The 18,381-nt window shown below is 43.7% G+C and overlaps 2 protein-coding genes across 3 annotated transcripts; one reads left to right on the top strand and one right to left on the bottom strand.

Moving 5' to 3' along the window:
• Positions 1-699: 699 nt before the first annotated feature.
• C19H1orf109 (chromosome 19 C1orf109 homolog) lies at positions 700-3,767 on the bottom strand. Its single transcript, XM_038377949.2, has 4 exons — positions 3,496-3,767; positions 2,448-2,627; positions 1,798-1,913; positions 700-835 (listed from the first exon to the last, which is right to left on the bottom strand). The coding sequence occupies exons 1-4, from the start codon at positions 3,765-3,767 to the stop codon at positions 798-800; spliced, it is 606 nt and encodes a 201-aa protein (XP_038233877.1). The 3' UTR covers positions 700-797.
• Positions 3,716-18,072, top strand: CDCA8 (cell division cycle associated 8). 2 transcript variants are annotated; one of them, XM_038377945.2, is made up of 11 exons: positions 3,716-3,850; positions 5,423-5,535; positions 8,439-8,567; positions 9,165-9,205; positions 10,591-10,666; positions 11,071-11,216; positions 12,203-12,282; positions 12,747-12,845; positions 15,701-15,827; positions 16,229-16,315; positions 17,331-18,072. In XM_038377945.2, the coding sequence occupies exons 1-11, from the start codon at positions 3,813-3,815 to the stop codon at positions 17,373-17,375; spliced, it is 981 nt and encodes a 326-aa protein (XP_038233873.1). In that variant the 5' UTR covers positions 3,716-3,812; the 3' UTR covers positions 17,376-18,072. The 2 variants fall into 2 exon arrangements, with proteins under 2 accessions (XP_038233873.1, XP_038233874.1); XM_038377946.2 differs by lacking the exon at positions 3,716-3,850 and adding an exon at positions 4,357-4,468.
• The last annotated feature ends 309 nt before the right edge of the window (positions 18,073-18,381 follow it).

The following is an 18,381-nucleotide window of genomic DNA, read 5'->3' as shown; positions in this document are numbered from 1 at the left end:
GGACTTGTATCTATTATCTGTTCTACTTGGAGCCAGCAATTTGAAATCTAATAAATTCAGAAAATACTAAATGTAGTTTCTACAACTACAGCAGCACCTGCCACTATTTCAGCTTCATAATCACTTTTTGAAAACAGGTTTTTCTTTGGCCTTTCTGGGTGAAGGCCCCACACAAGTAAAAAAGGAAACTTAACAGACAGATGGCTTCTTTTGTGCATTTGTCAGCAATCAGAAGTTTCTCTTTAGACTTCATGCTGTAGCAATCTTTAGTGTTACATGTAATGACAGTAGGTATCACACAAGGAATATTTTTAAGTGGAAGTTTTTGCTCTAACATTTATTTAGCTACCTGGTGTAGAATTGCAGTATGCCATTAACCACAGACGGACACATTTTTTATTTAAAAAATATATTTCCTTTAGCATACAATAAGTTCACAAGTGCTGCTGCTGGCAGCTCTCCCTGAGCTAAAAAAGAAATTCCACATCTGTCATTTTCCCCTTGTCTTCAGTTTATGAGCTGAGCCACTGTTTCAGCTGCTACATCAAGTCCACTTTCATAAGCCAAGGAAGCAGCAGGGCCACTCACATTGGGTGCCAGGCTTGTTTGACTTTTAACACACCACTTAGCTCATAACAGAGAGCAAGGGAAACCCCTGCACTGGGCTAGCTCATTCAGCAAATCCAGCTTCTTCATGGGTATCCTGAACAAGGTATTATCCCGGGCACCCAAAACTAATCATTCCACACAAATCCTCTGGTGTTTTCTCTCTGAAAGCTGGTTAGTAATAGAGCTCTTCACAGAGTCTCCAGAAAGGAGACCTTCAGAAGAGTGTCTAAGTTGGGAGGAAAAAACAGAAGCCATTAATGTTGCACTAAGTGTTATTTTTGTCATCACACACACACAACCTCCCCACTTATTACCAAGGACCAACGGGGAATAACCCACCAACAATTCAATATCTTAGGACTGGTAAATGGGATACGGAACCTTTTGCCTCTATTCAAAGGTCCCATTTCCAGTCAAGTCCAGGTGTGCAGTGACTTCAAGTTGTTACCATATAGTGATTGTTCAGTGGGTCTCAGTCCAGTTCCCAGAGAACAAGTGTCCATAACCACATACTATCCTGCAATGGTAGCACTGGTAGCACTAACTGATAGACATTGTTGTGGCTGCATGGAATCATAGGACTGGAAGGGACTTCGAGAGGTCATCTAGTCCAGTCCCCTGCACACAAGGCAGGACTAAGTATTATCTAGACCAGTGCTATTCGAAGTGCTGGTTCATGGACTGGTGCCAGTCCGCAAGCCATCGGCTGCCGGTCTGCGTGCACATTGAGAAAAAAAAATTGCCGGTCCCCCACATCAGATAGTTTGAGAAACACTGCTCTAGACTACCCCAACAGGTGTTTGTCTAACCTGCTCTTAAAAATCTCCAATAATGGAGATTCCACAACCTCCTTAGGCAATTTATTCCAGTGCTTAACCACCCTGACAATTAGGAAGTTTTTCCTAATGTCCAACCTAAACCTCCCTTGCTGCAATTTAAGCCCATTGCTTCTTATCCTATTCTTAAGAGGTTAAGAAAAAAAATTTCTCCCTCCTCCTTGTAAAACCTTTTATGTATTTGAAAACTGTTATGTCCCCCCCTCAGTCTTCTCTTTTCCAGACTAAACAAACCCAATACAGTACAGGTTCAGGTGATAAACAGTGGCTTTCAGTCTCCAAGGCCACCACGCCAGCCCCTTTCAATAGCACTAAGCTCACATTAAGATGTTTAAGAGTTTTATGAAATTACCTTGAACCATGTTTCGGTTGTTCTCCAAAATCCTCTCCCAGGACTGCGGCAGGGTTTGCATGTCTGGCAAGTTCTCATATCTGATTTGGAGAAGGAGGAATTTACTCTCCAGGTATCTTTCTGGAAGGTAAGGATTGAAACATGGGGCCGGTGAGAGGTGAGAAGGAAACAAAAAGCAAGCTGACTTCTTAGGAAGTTATGAGCTCAAAAGAGAGAGTAGGGACCCATTGTAGTCCTGCAGTCCAACTCCCCCTCCCACCAGAACATGCTGAGAGAGCTCGATTTGTTGTTTCTTGTCAAAACACACTAACGATAGTAACCCAAAGTATCTAAGCTTCTTCGCCTTCTACGGACTGTATTTTCTAGATTCTTTGAGAAATTCACTTACTAAAAATGTTCCCTATTCATCTCATTTCTCTTGGCCAAACAGCAGGACCAGGAGACTGACTCCTGAAGGTAGAGGCAAGAGCAATCTACCAGAGCTGTCCATCAAGATCCTTGGTGAGGTTTTATTGTGACCTTAATGGTCACCAGCTGATGACAACTCACAAACAAAGAAAGCCAAATCCAGTTCTGTTGACATGAATCAAGACACCAACCTCCTTGACCTGTTTGAGCTACAAACTTTTAGCTTTTCTAGCAAAGGATACACATGTCGGTAATATCTCTCAATATTGTGCAGCCATTCCAACATGTCTGCCAGCGAGGGGATAAGAGCAGTACGCTGCACAGAAGCTTCAAAACCTAGCACATCCGCATGCTGCTCATAGAGTTGGAAAACAGTGCCCACGTAGCCACTAACTACATCCCGCACTTTCTGCAAGTCAGCTCTGTGAAAACAGAGAGTAATACTCAGGACTGTGTTTTCCAAAGAGTGGCCTCACTCACTTTGTACCCCAAAATGAATTACATGGACAAGTCTCAGTACTTGCTTTAAAAAAAAAAAAAAAAAAAAAAAAAAAAGTGCTTCACCCTGCAGTGACAGTTTGGTGAGTTCAACAATATGCAGTATATGTAACCTGAACTGGAACTAGGGAATTCATGCAAGGAAAAGGCAAACCTATATGACTATATAACTGATCATATAGAGCATGTTGCTGAAAGGCTGAACAAATTACATAATTTAAAGAGACATTGCAACTTGAAATCTAATGAGTACTATTAACTCCTCTAAACTATTAAGTATTACACATGGCTGAGACCCCTGATAATTCTTGTGGTTTTACAGTTATATATTTCTCCTTTTTTAAAATGCTCATCCCACACAAACGCACCCACTTCCAAGATTCTGTGAGAAAGACTGACACAAAATGAGGACAAAGGGTGAAAATGAATATTTGACAACACTCGACCAGATTCTTTGCTATTGTAAATCAACAAAGGTCCAACAGACCTCAATGGGGCTACACTGATTGACACCAGTTGAGAACCTGGCCCACCATGTAAAGTCAAGTAAAGTAAACAAATTGAAAGACAGGGGACAATTTTTTTTTTGCTCACTTTCAGTTGTTATGATTTTACATATTGTTAGAACAATAGGTACAACATTTCCAGACAGAAACGTGATGCTTAGGTTGACATTATCTCCCCTCCTTCAGATGTGAATCCTGCAAAGAGGCCAGAAAGGGAATCCCCCCTCTCTCAGCATGTTTGCCTAGGCTTTCATAGTGCTCACAACCTGACACAACAGCCTCTTACACTTTGCCCACCAGCTCTTCCAGCAGAGTCTCTGCTGCACAGCGTTGCTTATACTTTAACTGCTCTTCCAGATCCGGGAAGCCTCGCAGCGGTGTATGTGCAAATATGACCTTCTGGCAGGCCTGCATCTGCTCTGCCAGATTGCCGAGGGAGCTCAGGAGAGGCTTACAGTCCGTCAGCGCCATCTGCCAAGCCTCTTGCTGCTGCTGTATGGCCCGGAAGCACTTTTGCAGGGACTGATGAAGGACCAGGATGGCTGGGCTCTCTGACATCTTCTGATAGGCAGACCCAGAGCTGCAGGAAGAGAGGCTCTGGTGATGGGCACCACACAGAAACCTGCAATATGTACACACAGGTGAAGAGACCCTAGGGCTGAGGGTCGGGTCCGCCTTCCAGTAAGCGGCCACTGCCCACGCTCACCATCCCCCTCCACAGACCAGTGCCACGGGCTGAGGAGCTCAGGCAGCTCCTAGACAAGGGGGGGATTGGGGGTGGACTGCTGTTTATGGGGGTGAACCTATTTGAGGGGAGAGCCCTGCCAGAGCTGGAGGAAAGAGAGGGAGGGGCTTTATGCAGGGTCCAATGGGGGCGGGTCGCCATGCGGGGCCGGGGGCGGGGGGGCGGGTCTCCATGGGGGGCCGGCGGGGGAGGGGAGAGGTCGCGGGGGCCAGGCGAACCCCGGGGCCTTCCCTTACCCGAGCCCTGGGAAGCGTAGTTGCCAGCTCCCCTCAGACCGGAAGTGAGATCGACTGCCCCAGCAACGGGCGCTCGCGCGAAGCGGAAGTCACCTGCCTGCCCCGAGGCATGCTGGGAACTGTAGTTCTCTCTCTCTCTCTCTCGTGCTCCGTTTTCCATTGGCGGCGGGAGCGCGTGCGCGTTTGGGCGCCGTCCCGCCGCGTCGCTGATTGGGCGGTCGGGTTTGAATGTAGTTGTTGGGGTTCGCGCGCGCGTTGGGGACGCCCGGAGCGAGCCGGTGAGTTGGGGGCCGGGGGCCCACTCGGGGGGGGGCTGTTGGGGCGGCGGGGCCCGCTCGGGGATCGGGGGGGGCTGTTGGGGCGGCGGGGCCCGCTCGGGGATCGGGGGGGTTGTTGGGGCGGGGGGCCCGCTCGGGGGGGGCTGTTGGGGCGGGGGGCCCGCTCGGGGATCGGGGGGGGCTGTTGGGGCGGGGGGCCCGCTCGGGGGGGGCTGTTGGGGCGGCGGGGCCCGCTCGGGGATCGGGGGGGGCTGTTGGGGCGGCGGGGCCCGCTCGGGGATCGGGGGGCCTGCTCGGGGGGGGACATGCAGAAGCCCCCTTCTCCCTTCTGTCACATTTTCGCTCCCCAGTCGTTGTCCCTCCGCCCCAGCCTTCCCCGAGCCCAGGGGAGGTGAGCTGCCAGCTCCATGCCCCAATTCCATGATCCCTCCATTTTAATTCAGAAGGAGTCACACTCCGAGGCGACTGTGTGAAAAGGGGGGGTCACCAGGACCACAGGTTTGAAAACCACTGCCCTGGCCGGGTGCTGGGCAGGTGGTTCCCAGCCGGCTTTGTCTACTCCAGAGAGAGGTGATGCGGCTTGGGGCAGGCCGGGCTGGTTCTGACCCGTCCTCGCTTCGCTGTGGGCCTGTTTAGCTTCACCCGCCCAGAGCCCCCACCTCTGGAGCTGACCAGGAGCAGCCCCATGTTCAGACAAGCCCCTGCCAGGCTTTCAGCCCCATGCCGCCAGTGGTGCATCTGTTTCCTGGTCATGGTGCGGGGAGCCACTCCCCTGTGTGGGGCACCAATGCCGGCTCTCTGCTGTGGCTTGCAATAGTCCCAGGAGCCCTGGTTTTCAATACGGGTAGAGCAGCAGTAGCTCCCAGCACCCCAGAAGATTAGGGCCTCTTGTCTCTGACTGGCAAGTATTCCCTTCTTGTGTGAACCCAACTGGCTGTTTCTGTTCTGCTGCAGAGCTCCATCCGACACCATGGCACCATCCAGGAAGAAAACAGCCAATGGAACCAGCAAAAGCAATGTGAAAAAGAAAAAGCTTGCTGCGTTTTTAAAGGACTTTGATCGTGAAGGTAACCTTTGCACTCATTCATAAACTTGCTTTCTACAAAGGCTTCAGAGTCCTGAGTTATTTTCCAGGTTAATTTAATGCTGGTGAAAGTTATTGTCTTGACAACCCTGGAAACTGGTTTCAGAGTAGCAGCCATGTTAGTCTGTATTCGCAAAAAGAAAAGGAGTACTTGTGGCACCTTAGAGACTAACAAATTTATTTGAGCATAAGCTTTCGTGAGCTACAGCTCACTTCATCGGATGCATTCAGCTGTAGCTCACGAAAGCTTATGCTCAAATAAATTTGTTAGTCTCTAAGGTGCCACAAGTGCTCCTTTTCTTTTTTGCGAACCCTGGAAACTGACACCTCAGGACACTGAAGTCCTGTACAGGCAGGACAGATACAGCACAAGCTGTAGCTTTGATCCAGAAGGATGCCTTTGAGGGATTTGAGAAGGTGGTTTAATTCTTGATGCTCATGCAATCCTTGACCTTTCCTGAGGCTTCTATCCAGAAGGCTAGTTGTGATGAGTATGCTGCAGTGTTGATGCAGGTCTACTAAGAATTAAACTAAAATAGGAACTCTTTTCAGAGGTCACGGTTGTTACAGGGGCTTATTCCTTCACCCACTTACTTCACTGGTCCTTCTCGCATGAACAGAGAGTAACAATACCCAAAGTCCAAAGACACAAACAATTCAATAAGGAGTACTTGTGGCACCTTAGAGACTAACAAATTTATTAGAGCATAAGCTTTCGTGAGCTACAGCTCACTTCATCGGATGCATTTGGTGGGGAAAAAAAAGCTCACGAAAGCTTATGCTCTAATAAATTTGTTAGTCTCTAAGGTGCCACAAGTACTCCTTTTCTTTTTGCGAATACAGACTAACACAGCTGCTACTCTGAAACAATTCAATGTTTATTGGGGTGAGCTTCCAGCAAGCATGATTTCCCCATTCCCGTTCCCATTTCCCCCCCCCCCCCCATCGCTTCCTGATTGACTGCAGACTATATAGTAAAACTTGAGTTCTGCTTAGCTATACCTTAACCAATCATTTTACTGAAACTTAACTAACCAATCCTAACATATTGTAACATGATTATTTAACCAATTATATCCCATTACCTTAATTAGTTTATACCCAGCAAAATTAATTATACAGCAGACAGGAACAATCACAGAACCAGACAGAGATTATACTGACAATCAATAGCAAAGTGAGAACTATAATGACAAAACAATACAGAAGTGAGGATTTCACATGCTATTGATAAGTGAGTTCTTGCCAGACAGGATGCTATCACACTAAGTTTCCTTTTACATCTTCTAGGCACTTCCCTTTCTCTGGAGGCGATGGGCATTATCAGGACAGGATTGTATTCCTAACGGCCCAATAGCACCTTATTTCAATGTGACTAGGTTGGAATGTGAGGATGTGACCGGTCGCTTCCCAGCTTATGGCTGCCTCTGTTGCTTAGCCAAAGGCCTTAGTCTAAGAACAGGGCCTCAAACTGTCACAGTAAGAGAAGGACTTTACACTGGCAGACAGTGATTTTGATTCTTTCTTTTATACCTCTATCATTAGCCAAGTGATAAGAATACACCTAAATTTTTAGAGTATAGGCCTTTACAGACAGACCTGAATATCTATATCCTAACAACTGTCAGCTGTTCAATATTAATACTGGGTGCTTGTCAATAGGCTATTTAGAGAGACAAGGTCCGTGAGGTGATATCTCTTATTGAACTAATTTCTGTTGGTGAGAAACAAGCTTGCATGCTTACATAGAGCTCTTCTTCAGATCTGGGAAATGTACTCTGTGTCACAGCTAAATGGAAGGTAGAACAGATTGTCCAGCATAAATAGTTAATACATATATCAAGGGACCATTCAGTGTGAAGTGGCCTGTTAATACCTCTCCATTTATTGGGGGAAGGTTTAGTGGGTTATAGATTTTTGTAATAAACCATAAATCCAGTATGTGTATATTTAGTTCATGATTTTTAGTATCAAGCAAAGTTATGAATTTAAGTTCCCAAGTTCGATTTTTGAAGGTGTTGCACGGGTTTCCTTTGAGGATGAGGACTGAGAGGTCAGTCATAGAATGATCACACTGGAAAGTGTGTACCACACAGGTGATATGGTATTTTTGTCTTTTATCATTTTTCTGTGTGAATTCATTCAAGAGCTTAGTGATTGCCTGGTTTCACCCACATAGTTGTTGTTATCGAGGAACACTTAGTGCACTGGCTGCGATACACCACATGTTGTGATAGGCTTGTTTAGAAGCCAGGGATTTTGAGAGGTGTCTTGTAAGGGGTGTTCATCATCGCGGCAGTGGAGAGATGTCCACAGGTTTTGCATCTGTTGTTCTGGCAGTGTCTGGTGCTGCTTTGAGTTAATGTGTCTTGGTTTATGCAGAACTTTTTTCTGATGATGGGATTGGGGGGTTGTTTGAAGGGCAGAAAAGGGGATTCAGGAAAGATTTCTTTCAGGATGTGGTCCTCATCAAGTGTGGGTTGTAATTGTTTAATGATATGGGTTCCAATATGGGTGGTAGGTGACAATCTGTTCCACCTTGTGGAATTCTTCCATCAACCTAGTGACTGCCTCTCGGGGAGGTGGATTGCCTACATCAACAGGCGAAACCCTCCTGTCGGTATAGGGAGTGTCTGTGCAGAAGCACTGCAGACATACCTTTATACAGTCCAGTTAATTTTCTACCATCGGCTCGCAGCAAATGAAAATATAAGTGCTCAAAAAGGCTCATTTGAGATGAATGAAATAGATTTGATCAGAAAAGCATGTTCACAAGGGAGTAGATTTTTGCTGATATTCAGAGAAATATAAATTCAAGCAGATATATAAATCCCTGAATAACATTTGTGTTCTATGTACTAATCAATCAAAATTTTTTTCTTTTAGTCCAAACCAGAATTGATCAGCTACAAACAAATGGGCAAAATCTTCTCAAGGAATTGGATAATCTTTATAACATAGAAAACCTCCGACTTCCTCTAGCACTGAGAGAGATGAACTGGCTTGACTACTTTGGTATGGTCCATCCACTCCAATATGTATTGACAAAATAGTTCAAAAATGTACTAAATTTAGAGCTAAAAGTTAGTTAATAAGTCATATTCATCCAGTTAGTGGACTCTGTTTAGTGACATATTCTAGTTGCATGATTTTCAGAAACGTAATTACTACCTACATCGTTATCGATAATTACAGTAAATTATTTCTTTTGTAACACATCACATTTAAAGTCAGTGTATTGGATAAGTTTATTTGTTTGGCTTCAAAATAAGGCTTCAAATGTTTTTCCTTTGGATGTCTTAAACTCATTGGCACATGAGATGTGAGGTGTGGCACTGGGTTAACTGGGTGCAAAATCATGTGTTTAAAAAAAATCTTTGGGAACAAGAAGAGGCAAATTGAATATCCTATCCACATGGATTCGTAGACAACCACAGATTTTCTGTTTACGATAAATCTTGTTTTCCCACTAGTTTCTTTATCTTAAGCTGGTCATTAACTGTCAAGAAATGCTCATTGTTTGCTGTTTGTTTAATTCTACCCAAGTATTAAAACTTTAATATTGCATAAATTACTCTGGTTATACATTGATAAAAAATGTTCTGTCTCCAGCTAAAGGAGGAAGTAAAAAGGCCCTAGAAGAAGCAGCAACGGTAGGTAACATATAGCTCCTAAGCCAAATAGAAACTTCTTTTCTGGTACTACTGGATAATGTTTTTAGGAACCCAATCTTTATTTAAACCATTGCATCATTTTAGGAGTCTTAGCACAGCACTTGGTGAAAGGATTAAATAAGACATCCGATGAAGTGAGCTGTAGCTCACGAAAACTTAGGGTCAAATACATTTGTTAGTCTCTAAGGTGCCACAAGTACTCCTTTTCCTTTTGCGAATACAGACTAACACGGCTGCTATTCTGAAACGTTTGTAGTCTCTCCTGTCTGGCCAAAAGTGCTAGCCTTCTCCTTCAATTACTTGGTTTATGGTAAATCTTGACACTCCTTTCTCCACGATACATATCCAGTATCCCTTGCAGTGCATTTTAATGACTATTGAAACTCACTTCATTGTTATGGCTGTCACCTAATACAGACTTCTCCAAAATCTTTACTGAGGCCAGTCTACACTCAAAAGTTAAGTCAACTCAGCTACATCACTCAGGAATGTGAAAAATGCACACCACTGAGCCACATAGTTAAGCTGACCTAAGCCCCAGTATAAACAGCCCTTGGTTGATGGAAGAATTCTTCCACTATCTAGCTACTGTCTTGGAGACATGGATTAACTATGCTGATTGGAAAAACCCTCCTTTTGCTGTAGTGAGTGTCTATACCAAAGCTCTTCATGGCTCAGCTGCAGTGTTTCAAGTGTAGAGAAGCCCTGAGTCTGAAGCATTTGGTAGCTGGAAGACTTATTCCTGAATTCTGTAACTACCTCTTTGCTTGTCTCACTTAGAGGCTTATCAAGTGTCAGAAAACTGACCTTGTAATTCAAGCTGGGTCTCTGCAGTTGATGGTGGGTGTCTGCCTTTGATTTTTAAAGAAGTGGAAAATAGCAAGTGTCCTGACCTCCTTTCTCCCATGGCCCAGATAGCTGAAAGTTTTCAATTTTAGCAGTCTTTTTATAGGAAGCCATTTTTCTGCAATGAAATCTTGGTTTGCCTACCAGTGATACTGATCGACTAAACAGACTATCAGTTAAACAATGTTTCCTTACTGTTATCTTGCCCTGCCTCACTCACCAGGGAATATGCATTTCTTTGTAAACCAGAAAACTTCTATGTTGGGATTGGACTGAAATGTTTGGGGGTTGGGAATAGCTGTAGCAGGTGAATAAAGTCTTTCAGTACTAAGTGCTGTGCAGGTCCTGCAAGCTGTTACCATTTCTAAAATACCAGAGAAGTGTTTACATAGCAAAGTGCAAAGCAGCATAGAAATTGTAAAATAATTATGGGTTTACACTGCTGTTTGCAGGCAGTTAGGAATGAGTTAGTTCTTTACTAATAATACACATGGTATTGTGATTGCTTTTGATTTTAGGCAGATTTGGAGCTATCAGAAATAAACAAACTTACAGCAGAAGTTATCCAGACGCCTTTCAGAATTGTCAAGAAAGGTCAGTTTGTTTACAAGCATTGCTGAATGCTCTGGGTGCAATCAATAGTGGAATGTTTTTTTGTTCCTTATGGATCTTGTCAACTATTTTCCAACTCTCATTAACTGGCCTAAATAGGTTTCAAAGAAACAATTGTTGCTTCAGTCTTTGTGATGTTACATGTGGAGCATGTTAACTTAGATTTGCTAAATCTTATAGAAGTGTTATTCACATTTGTTTATGCTGTCCATAAAACCCATTTCCTTATAAAATCCTACTTTATCTCTATATAAGTATGTAACTACTAGTTCAATAATTTGTTTGCCAAACAAACTTCACGACTGTTTTCTTTTCACCCTATCTGTTCATGGATAATTTAATATGCTTCGAATTTTTTCAATTTGGACACATTTTTCTCCTTCTAGCTAAAAAATCCAAACAGGATATCGATGCTATTGAAGAAGAAACAGAACTTAGTTTGCTCCCTATAGCAAAGAAGAGGAAACAGGATAGCAAAGCCCTTGAAGAATCAGAGCCAGAACACGAAAATGTTAATCCCAAAACAGGGAAGGTAAATGACTGATCTTGTTGTGGTTATGGCCCAGGCAGGAAGTGAGTTGACTTTTGATGGAGGTGATGCTTATAGCTTGCTTGCCGTAGGCTAGCTACCTGTTTTAATCAGCATTATAAGTTTATATAATCTTTTTATTTTAAATTTGTAAAATATAACTTTACAGCTAGTTTTATTTTGCAGAATATATTTCTCAGATGCAACTTAAATCACATGACCATCTGAAAATGTTATCTATTCTATTTGTAATATCCAAGATGACTATAATGGGAAGAGAGAGATTTCTCATTTTGTTTTCTTGTACATTTGAAAAAGCTCTGTGGGTAGTGTCTTTCACTGTTTCCCCTCTGTACTGTACAGTCAGTTTGCCTAGTTTTGTTTCTGTGTGAAAGACCCGTTGGGGAGAGAATTTCTTTTAAAATGTGTAAAACCACAAAATGTCAGGGGACTTCAGGGTATTTTCATATATTTTGTGTGTCTCCAAACCTTCAATGAGAAATTAGTTTCCCCTTTTGCTTCATAGCCTGAATTCTGTTTGTCATGAGATCAGAGTCCACATGGTATGTGAGTGCCTTAAATAGATTCTGTTATGAGATAGAACCCAACCACTTCTAAAAGTGTAAAGAAACATTTTATATCCATTTTCTCTTAAATTATATGTTCAACTTCCATCATGTTCTGGGAGCAGGAGTCTCTTTACCCAAGACTGCTCTAACTAACTATTAGAATTTTGATATCTATGGAAAAGAATTCTGCACAAATTCCTGTGTCTTCCCCAGCTCAGCTCTAGGCTATGATAAAGCCAAGACTCAAAAGGGACAGGTTTTCCACAGTTTTGATCATCTGAGAAGGGGAACAGTGAGTCTTGTTCTTCAGTTCCTGTTATCAGTGTTAGTTCAGTTATGGGAGCACTTCTTCAGAACTGGAGGTGAGCTATGGTTTGATCAAGAAACAGTAAATAATTCACTGAGTTCTGTGTGTTCCAGGTGAAGACATCAACCAAAAAAGTGCCAGTTTCGAAGACCAGAAGAGCTCCATCAGCGAGAGTGAAACGCATTAGTAAAAGGTAAGTGTCTGGAGTGGTGTGAATCCCTCTCCTTCAATGTGGGGATGGAAAGGGAAGACCAGAAATGATACTGCCAAAGTAGCCATGGTTGGGGTGGATGGATGGAGGAGGGAGTGATCTGGCTGACGAAGCATACTGTGGTGGAGGAGCTAACAAAGGTATAGTAGGGGTAAATGGAGGAGCTCTACAGAGGGCAGTCTCATAGTATGGTGAGGTGACTGACTAGCTATTCTCTTTGAGGGTGCGTGGGGTTTTACACTGAATCAAGCTGTCCTAAAACTTCAGTCTTCACTGCTATGTCAAGAGGCATTTCCTGAAATCAGGAGAAACCTCTAGTTTCCAAATACCCTCACATTGTTCTCAGCTTTTCTAACTAATAAAACAGATGTTCAGAACTGAGAAGTAACTGCTAAACTGATCTTTTAAAAGGGCATCATCTTATCACTGCCACTTTCTTTGAACAGGTCAAGCAAAAATAACTTTGTCACTCCAGCCCTTGGCCAAGTCGCTGGTTCCCGCACATGGGGAAGGACCTCCACTGTCACCCCTAAATTTGATTCCAGGTGAGTGTGCATTAATTAGCAAAGCCACGTTGCTGTATATTTATAGTATTCTGCAAAATGTCTCTATTAAGTATCAGTATTTGCTAGGTGTCGAGGCATCTAGTGTGTCTTGCCATTAGTTTTCCATGAGCTAGGACAGAACAGTTGCAATATAGATAAGCTTGTTACCATTCTGCCCCATGGCAGTGGCTGTTCCTATCTGATGTGTGTTATAAGAGCCATAATGGAACACTTCACATATTCAAAGTGCTGTAGAAATATTTACTAACCTTCACAACCCTGAAATATTAAGGATGAGATAACTGAGGTAGAGAAGTGAGATTGACTACTATTAGTAGTGTGTCACCAGCAGAACCAGGATTGGAATTTGACATTTCATGATTCTGTATTCATTTGTGCATGGCTTACTGTGCTCAGTCTTGTACTGTGCAATCAGCAAAATTGTAGTCTATTTGTTTGAACCATCTCCACACTTGTCCCTTCTCCCTCTCCTTTTTCCATTGTTCAACTATGTGCATCTGATACGTGCAAAACTGACAACTGTGGTATGTAACCTATTGCTTAAATCAGCCTCTGTACCTGATGAGAGGAGGACAGCTAATATAACACCAAGTTTTTAAAAAGGCCCTGGGGCGATCCTGGCAATTACAGGCTAGTAAGCGTAACTTCAGTAACAGGCTGATTGGTTGAAACTATATTAAAGAACAATTATCAGATATGCTGGGAAAGCATCAACATAGCCTTTGTAAAGGGAAATCATGCCTCACCAATCTATTAGTATTCTTTGAGGAGGTGGTCACAAGCATGTGGACAAGGGTGATCCAGTGGATTTAGTGTATTTGGACTTTAACAAGGTCCCATACCAAAGACTAGTAAATAGTCATGGGATAAGAAGGAAGATCCTCTCATGAGTCAGTAACTTGTTTCCTATCTTTTAACCAAGGGCAGGAATAAATAGTCAGTTTTCACAGTGGAGAGAGGTAAATAGCAGGATCCTTCAATGATGTGTACTGGGTCCAGTGCTGTTCAACATATTCATAAATGATCTGCAAAAGGGGTTGAACAATGAGATGGCAAAATTTGCAGATGATACAGAATTACTTAATAGTTAAGTCCAAAGGAGACTACGAACAATTGCAAAGGGATCTCACAAAACTGGGTGACCAGACGCCAAAATTGTAAATGAAATTTTAGAGTTGATAAGTGCAAAGTAATGTACATTGGAAAACATAGTCTCAGCTGTGATGGGGTGTCCACGCCACACAAGGCAGAGCAGGTTAAATTAGGTCAATTAACCTGGTAGGCTGCACGTGGGAGGAGACTTGGGCTTGATGGACAAGCGCTAAGTGGAGTCCAGCTGAGCCAGAGGCAAGCTGAGTTCATATAAAGCCAGCAAGCTGAGAACACGAGCTGCAGAAGTAGTCTGCAGTCACTCCCTGGGAGGAGGAAGTTTGCGTTGGTAAACTGGGGTCGGGGGGAGCCAGAAGATAGAGCAAAGAAGTAGAAGTCCAGGGAAAGAGCAACAGGGAGCAAGCCGACCATAATTGCTGGACATAGGGTCCCTTCCAGCCACTGGGAAAATGGCACATGGCCTGGCTTTGAATGGGAAGACTGTCTGGAAAAGATGAGGACAGCTGATCCAGAGGAACTTCGATACCCTGGAAGGGGAGGACTACATAATGACCTGGCCAAAGGGCTGAATCATGAAGAGGGAGCACTACATGTCCTGTAGAGTGAGAGGGGATGCAATGTGAGCCACCAGTGGGAGGGGGGGCATTAGACCTTAGTGGAGCTAATACCCAGATGTGGCCACAGGAAAGTACCCCGATGGTAAGTGTACCCATGACACCAACTTTATATACAAAATGGTGGGGTCTAATTAGCTGTTCCACTCTTGAAAGATCTTGGAATCATCATGGATAGTTCTCTGAAAACATCTGCTCATTGTGCAGTGGCAGTCAAAAAAGCTATCAATGTTAAGAACCATTAGAAAAGAGAGAGACAGAAAATATAATGCTGCTATACAAATCCATGGTACATGCACACCTTGAATACCGCGTGCAGTACTGGTCACCCCATCTCAAAAAAAATATATTAGAATTGGAAAAGATACAGAGAAGGGCAACAAAAATGGTTAGGGCTAAGAAACAGCTTCCATATGAGGACAGATTAAAAAACCTGGGGCAGTTCAGATTAGAAAAAAGATGACTAAGGGAGGGATATGATAGGGATCTAAAATTTCAAAGGTGCTTTAGTTTTTAGGTTGTGTGCTTTTGGTTTTTTAAACCGCTTGGGCTTGATTTTTAGAAGTGCTTATCTTATTGTTCTCAAGTAAAGCTGTAGTCAGTGGGAGCTGTGGGTGCTCATCATTTCTGAAGATTTGGCTCAGGATGTCTGGAGCTGTGCACCTAAAACCAGAGTCTGCTTTTGAAATGTTGGCCTAAATATGTCAGATGTCTTCTCAGAATTAGCTCTTTCAGTGTAAAATATGGAATATTGAGACAACTACAACACATCACTTAATAGCCTTAGGTTTTGGCCTCAGAGTTTGATTGATTTAAAGCCAGAAGCCTGTAGTCCCACAGAAGAGGGTAGATGGAGGTCATAACTAGAAAAAAGAAGATAAGATAAATCATGTCCTAGTTTAATCAGAGTGTTTTTGTCAGTACAGTTGGGTTCTGACAAGCTCTATTGGTTTTGCACTTCAAGATACACATTTTTCTCCAACCTTCCGTTTCCCTTGAAAATGAGATGTTAAAAATCTCTAGTTGGGGAGAATCTCATGAAACGTACTGCTGATCATTTTAATGGGCTGGAATAAAGTTATTCAGCAATAACTTGGGAACATCTTTCAGGCTTTTCAAGACACCAGGTCTACGCACGCCTGCAGCACATGAGCACGTTTACATCGTCTCTGCAAATGGCAGCCCCCTTGCTAACAGCAATGATGTCATCATTACGGTCCCTGTCGGAGGAGGGGAGGTAAAGCAGAAACTTGTTAAAAATGTAGGGAAATATTTTAGTGGGTCTTGAAGTGCACCAAATGCAATTTAAAATAATGGCTGATAGCAATATGTGCCATGGTGCAATACTGAAAAGGTGTGAGATGAGTCTGTGGTCTCATGCTGCATCTGGTCCTCTATTTGTAACTAGTCCTGTTTATCAGTAACCTTATGCTGTTCCCAGGACAGTGGGTCCATCATTTGCTATAAAAGCAGTACATGATTCCCTGCTCTTAAATATAGTGGTCTATCAGTCTTTCTAATATATAATCCAGATACTTCAATCTTGTTTGGTTCTTTCACTGGTTTCACATACAACCTAACATGTACCAGTATGACACAGCTGAACAGTAACTGAGACTTGTGGTCTTTTTTGTACAGAACATTCGTTTAGCAGCCAGTGACCTGACCAAAAGGAATTTGAGTCATCTCAATCCAGAAACCCTGGGAATTATGAAGAAGTTATCAGTAAGTCAATATATACTTGGCTATGAATTGAAACTGGTCTGTTGTGGTGCCTAGCATTGTCATCATCCCTGTAGCCAAGTTAATGGGCCATCAGTTTCCATTAGACTCTCCCAGTCATTTTTCTTGTTAAATTCCTTTCCTCTTGTGTTTGCCTGGACCTTGGAGCACCCAGAAAATATGGTTTTACACAATGTGGATCTGTTCAGCTAGTAAGCTAGACGTGGGGCTTACACTCAACTGGTCTGTATACAAACAGTGCTTTCATTAGTGGGAGAGACCTACCGGTAGTGCTTAGGATTTAATTCAAGGGTGAATATGTCCTCCTTTTTTTCCAGTGTGGGTGGTTTTAGGATGGGGGTGGGCAAACCTTTTGGCCTGAGGGCCACCTCTGGGTATGGAAATTGTATGGTGGGCCATGAATGTTCACGAAATTATGGGTTGGGGTGCAGGAGGGGGTTAGGGCTCCAGCTGGCAGTGCAGGCTATGGAGTGGGGCTGGCAATGAGGGGTTTGGGGTGTAGGAGGGTGCTCTGGGCTGGCACTGAGGGGTTAGAGGGCAGGAGGGATATCAGGGCTGGGGCAGGGGGTTGGGGCGTGGCAGGGGGGCAGGCTCTGCGCAGCACTTACCTCAAGCAGATCCCAGAAGCAGTGGAATGTCCTGCATCCCCCTCTTATGAGGAGGCGCGGCCAGGCAGTTCTGCCCCATCCACAAACGGGCTGCCCCTGCAGCTCCCATTGGCCGCAGTTCCCAGCCAATGGGAACTGCGGAGGCAGCATGTGGAGCCCCCGGCTACCCCTATGTTTAGGAGTTGGAGAAGGGACATGCTGCTGCTTCCAGGAGCTGCATGGAGCTGGGCAAGCCCTGGACCCCACTCCCCAGAGGGAGCTCAAGGACAAGATTAAAAAGTCTGGAGGGCTGGATGCAGCCCCTGGGCCATGGTTTGCCCACCCCTACTTTAGGATATGGCAGCATGTGTTCTTTACAAGTGCTATTTGTTAATCTTTATCCTTTTTAGGTTCGTCTTGCACAAGTATGCAGCAGCACGAACACCCAAAGATGAAATTTCAGGGATATTGACTTTTTTTGTAAATCTGGAACATCAATTTTAGGACTACAACCTGAATTCTTACTCTATTCTTTTACCTTTCTGTTACACGGTGGAAGTCAGGAACAGATTTTCAGCCTGTAATATATAATGTGATTAGAATAAGTTGACTTCTTTTTGTACAGAAAAAAGTACTTAGTTTCCTGTTTCAAGATAGCTAGCTATACCTTGGCCTTGGATGCTCCAGAGTGTATGAGAGGCAAGTCAGGTGGATACAGCTGCCCTGCAATCTGCAGAAGATCGAAGCAGTGGGATCTATTGGATTACAGGTGTGATTGACAAAAGTTTTATCTGGTTTGGGAGCAAAAGCGGTGGAGCTGCTCATTGCAGCTATTACCAGGCAAGTTTTCTGTTTGTTGATGTCGTCGTTGCAAAGTGCTAATTAGTTGTATTCTAAGAGCTGGAATATGAACCTCAATTACAAATAATTAATAGGGGGTGCTAAAAGAACATTTTGTTGCAGACCAGCTAATCAAGCTGCCGGGATGATAGGGGTACAACGAATCCTTTGTTTTGTTTTTCTCACAGCAGCCACTGAACTTTCGATCCTGCTCTCCAGTTTACAGTGATCAATGTACTTGAAGTCTTTTATTGTACATCCTACCGTTGTTTTTAAAGAAATGAATACACTGGTGTGTTCTTAAACCCATAATTTTACTGAGTTTTAAAGCTTCTATCTACAAAACCAATCATCTAGACCTCCGATCCTCTAAGCCTAAGGCACATACGCTTACTGGCCAAGTCCCTTTAGAGTGGTTGGAGACAGCCAGTGGAGAGTTCCCTCTGCACAGAGGAACTCTGCTGTTTCCTGCACTAGCTCCTAGGAAGGAGATAAGGATGTGGCAGGGCCAAGTTCCACTATGTCTGGGTCTCCACTGCGATGTTCCCTGCATTCTTTTCATGAACTAAAAAAGCTTTACACAATAAATACTGTTTATAGATGGAATAAAATTAGTTACAT

The sequence above is a fragment of the Dermochelys coriacea genome, chromosome 19 (assembly GCF_009764565.3).
Source record: "Dermochelys coriacea isolate rDerCor1 chromosome 19, rDerCor1.pri.v4, whole genome shotgun sequence".
NCBI lineage: Eukaryota > Metazoa > Chordata > Testudines > Dermochelyidae > Dermochelys > Dermochelys coriacea.
The sequence above is the reverse complement of the archived record's forward strand: the minus strand, read 5'-3'. Positions and strand labels throughout refer to the sequence as shown.

Excerpts from the sequence above, each read along its gene's own strand:
- C19H1orf109 (XM_038377949.2), bottom strand. The coding sequence starts at position 3,767 with ATGTCAGAGAGCCCAGCCATCCTGGTCCTTCATCAGTCCCTGCAAAAG. Across the intron at positions 1,914-2,447 it reads GAGAGATATTACCGACATGT|ATACCTGGAGAGTAAATTCC; the intron begins GTATCCTTTGCT and ends CCTTCCAGAAAG. Across the intron at positions 836-1,797 it reads CAACCGAAACATGGTTCAAG|ACACTCTTCTGAAGGTCTCC; the intron begins GTAATTTCATAA and ends CTCCCAACTTAG.
- CDCA8 (XM_038377945.2), top strand. The coding sequence starts at position 3,813 with ATGGGCACCACACAGAAACCTGCAATATGTACACACAG. Across the intron at positions 10,667-11,070 it reads TTTCAGAATTGTCAAGAAAG|CTAAAAAATCCAAACAGGAT; the intron begins GTCAGTTTGTTT and ends TTCTCCTTCTAG. Across the intron at positions 15,828-16,228 it reads TCCCTGTCGGAGGAGGGGAG|AACATTCGTTTAGCAGCCAG; the intron begins GTAAAGCAGAAA and ends TTTTTTGTACAG.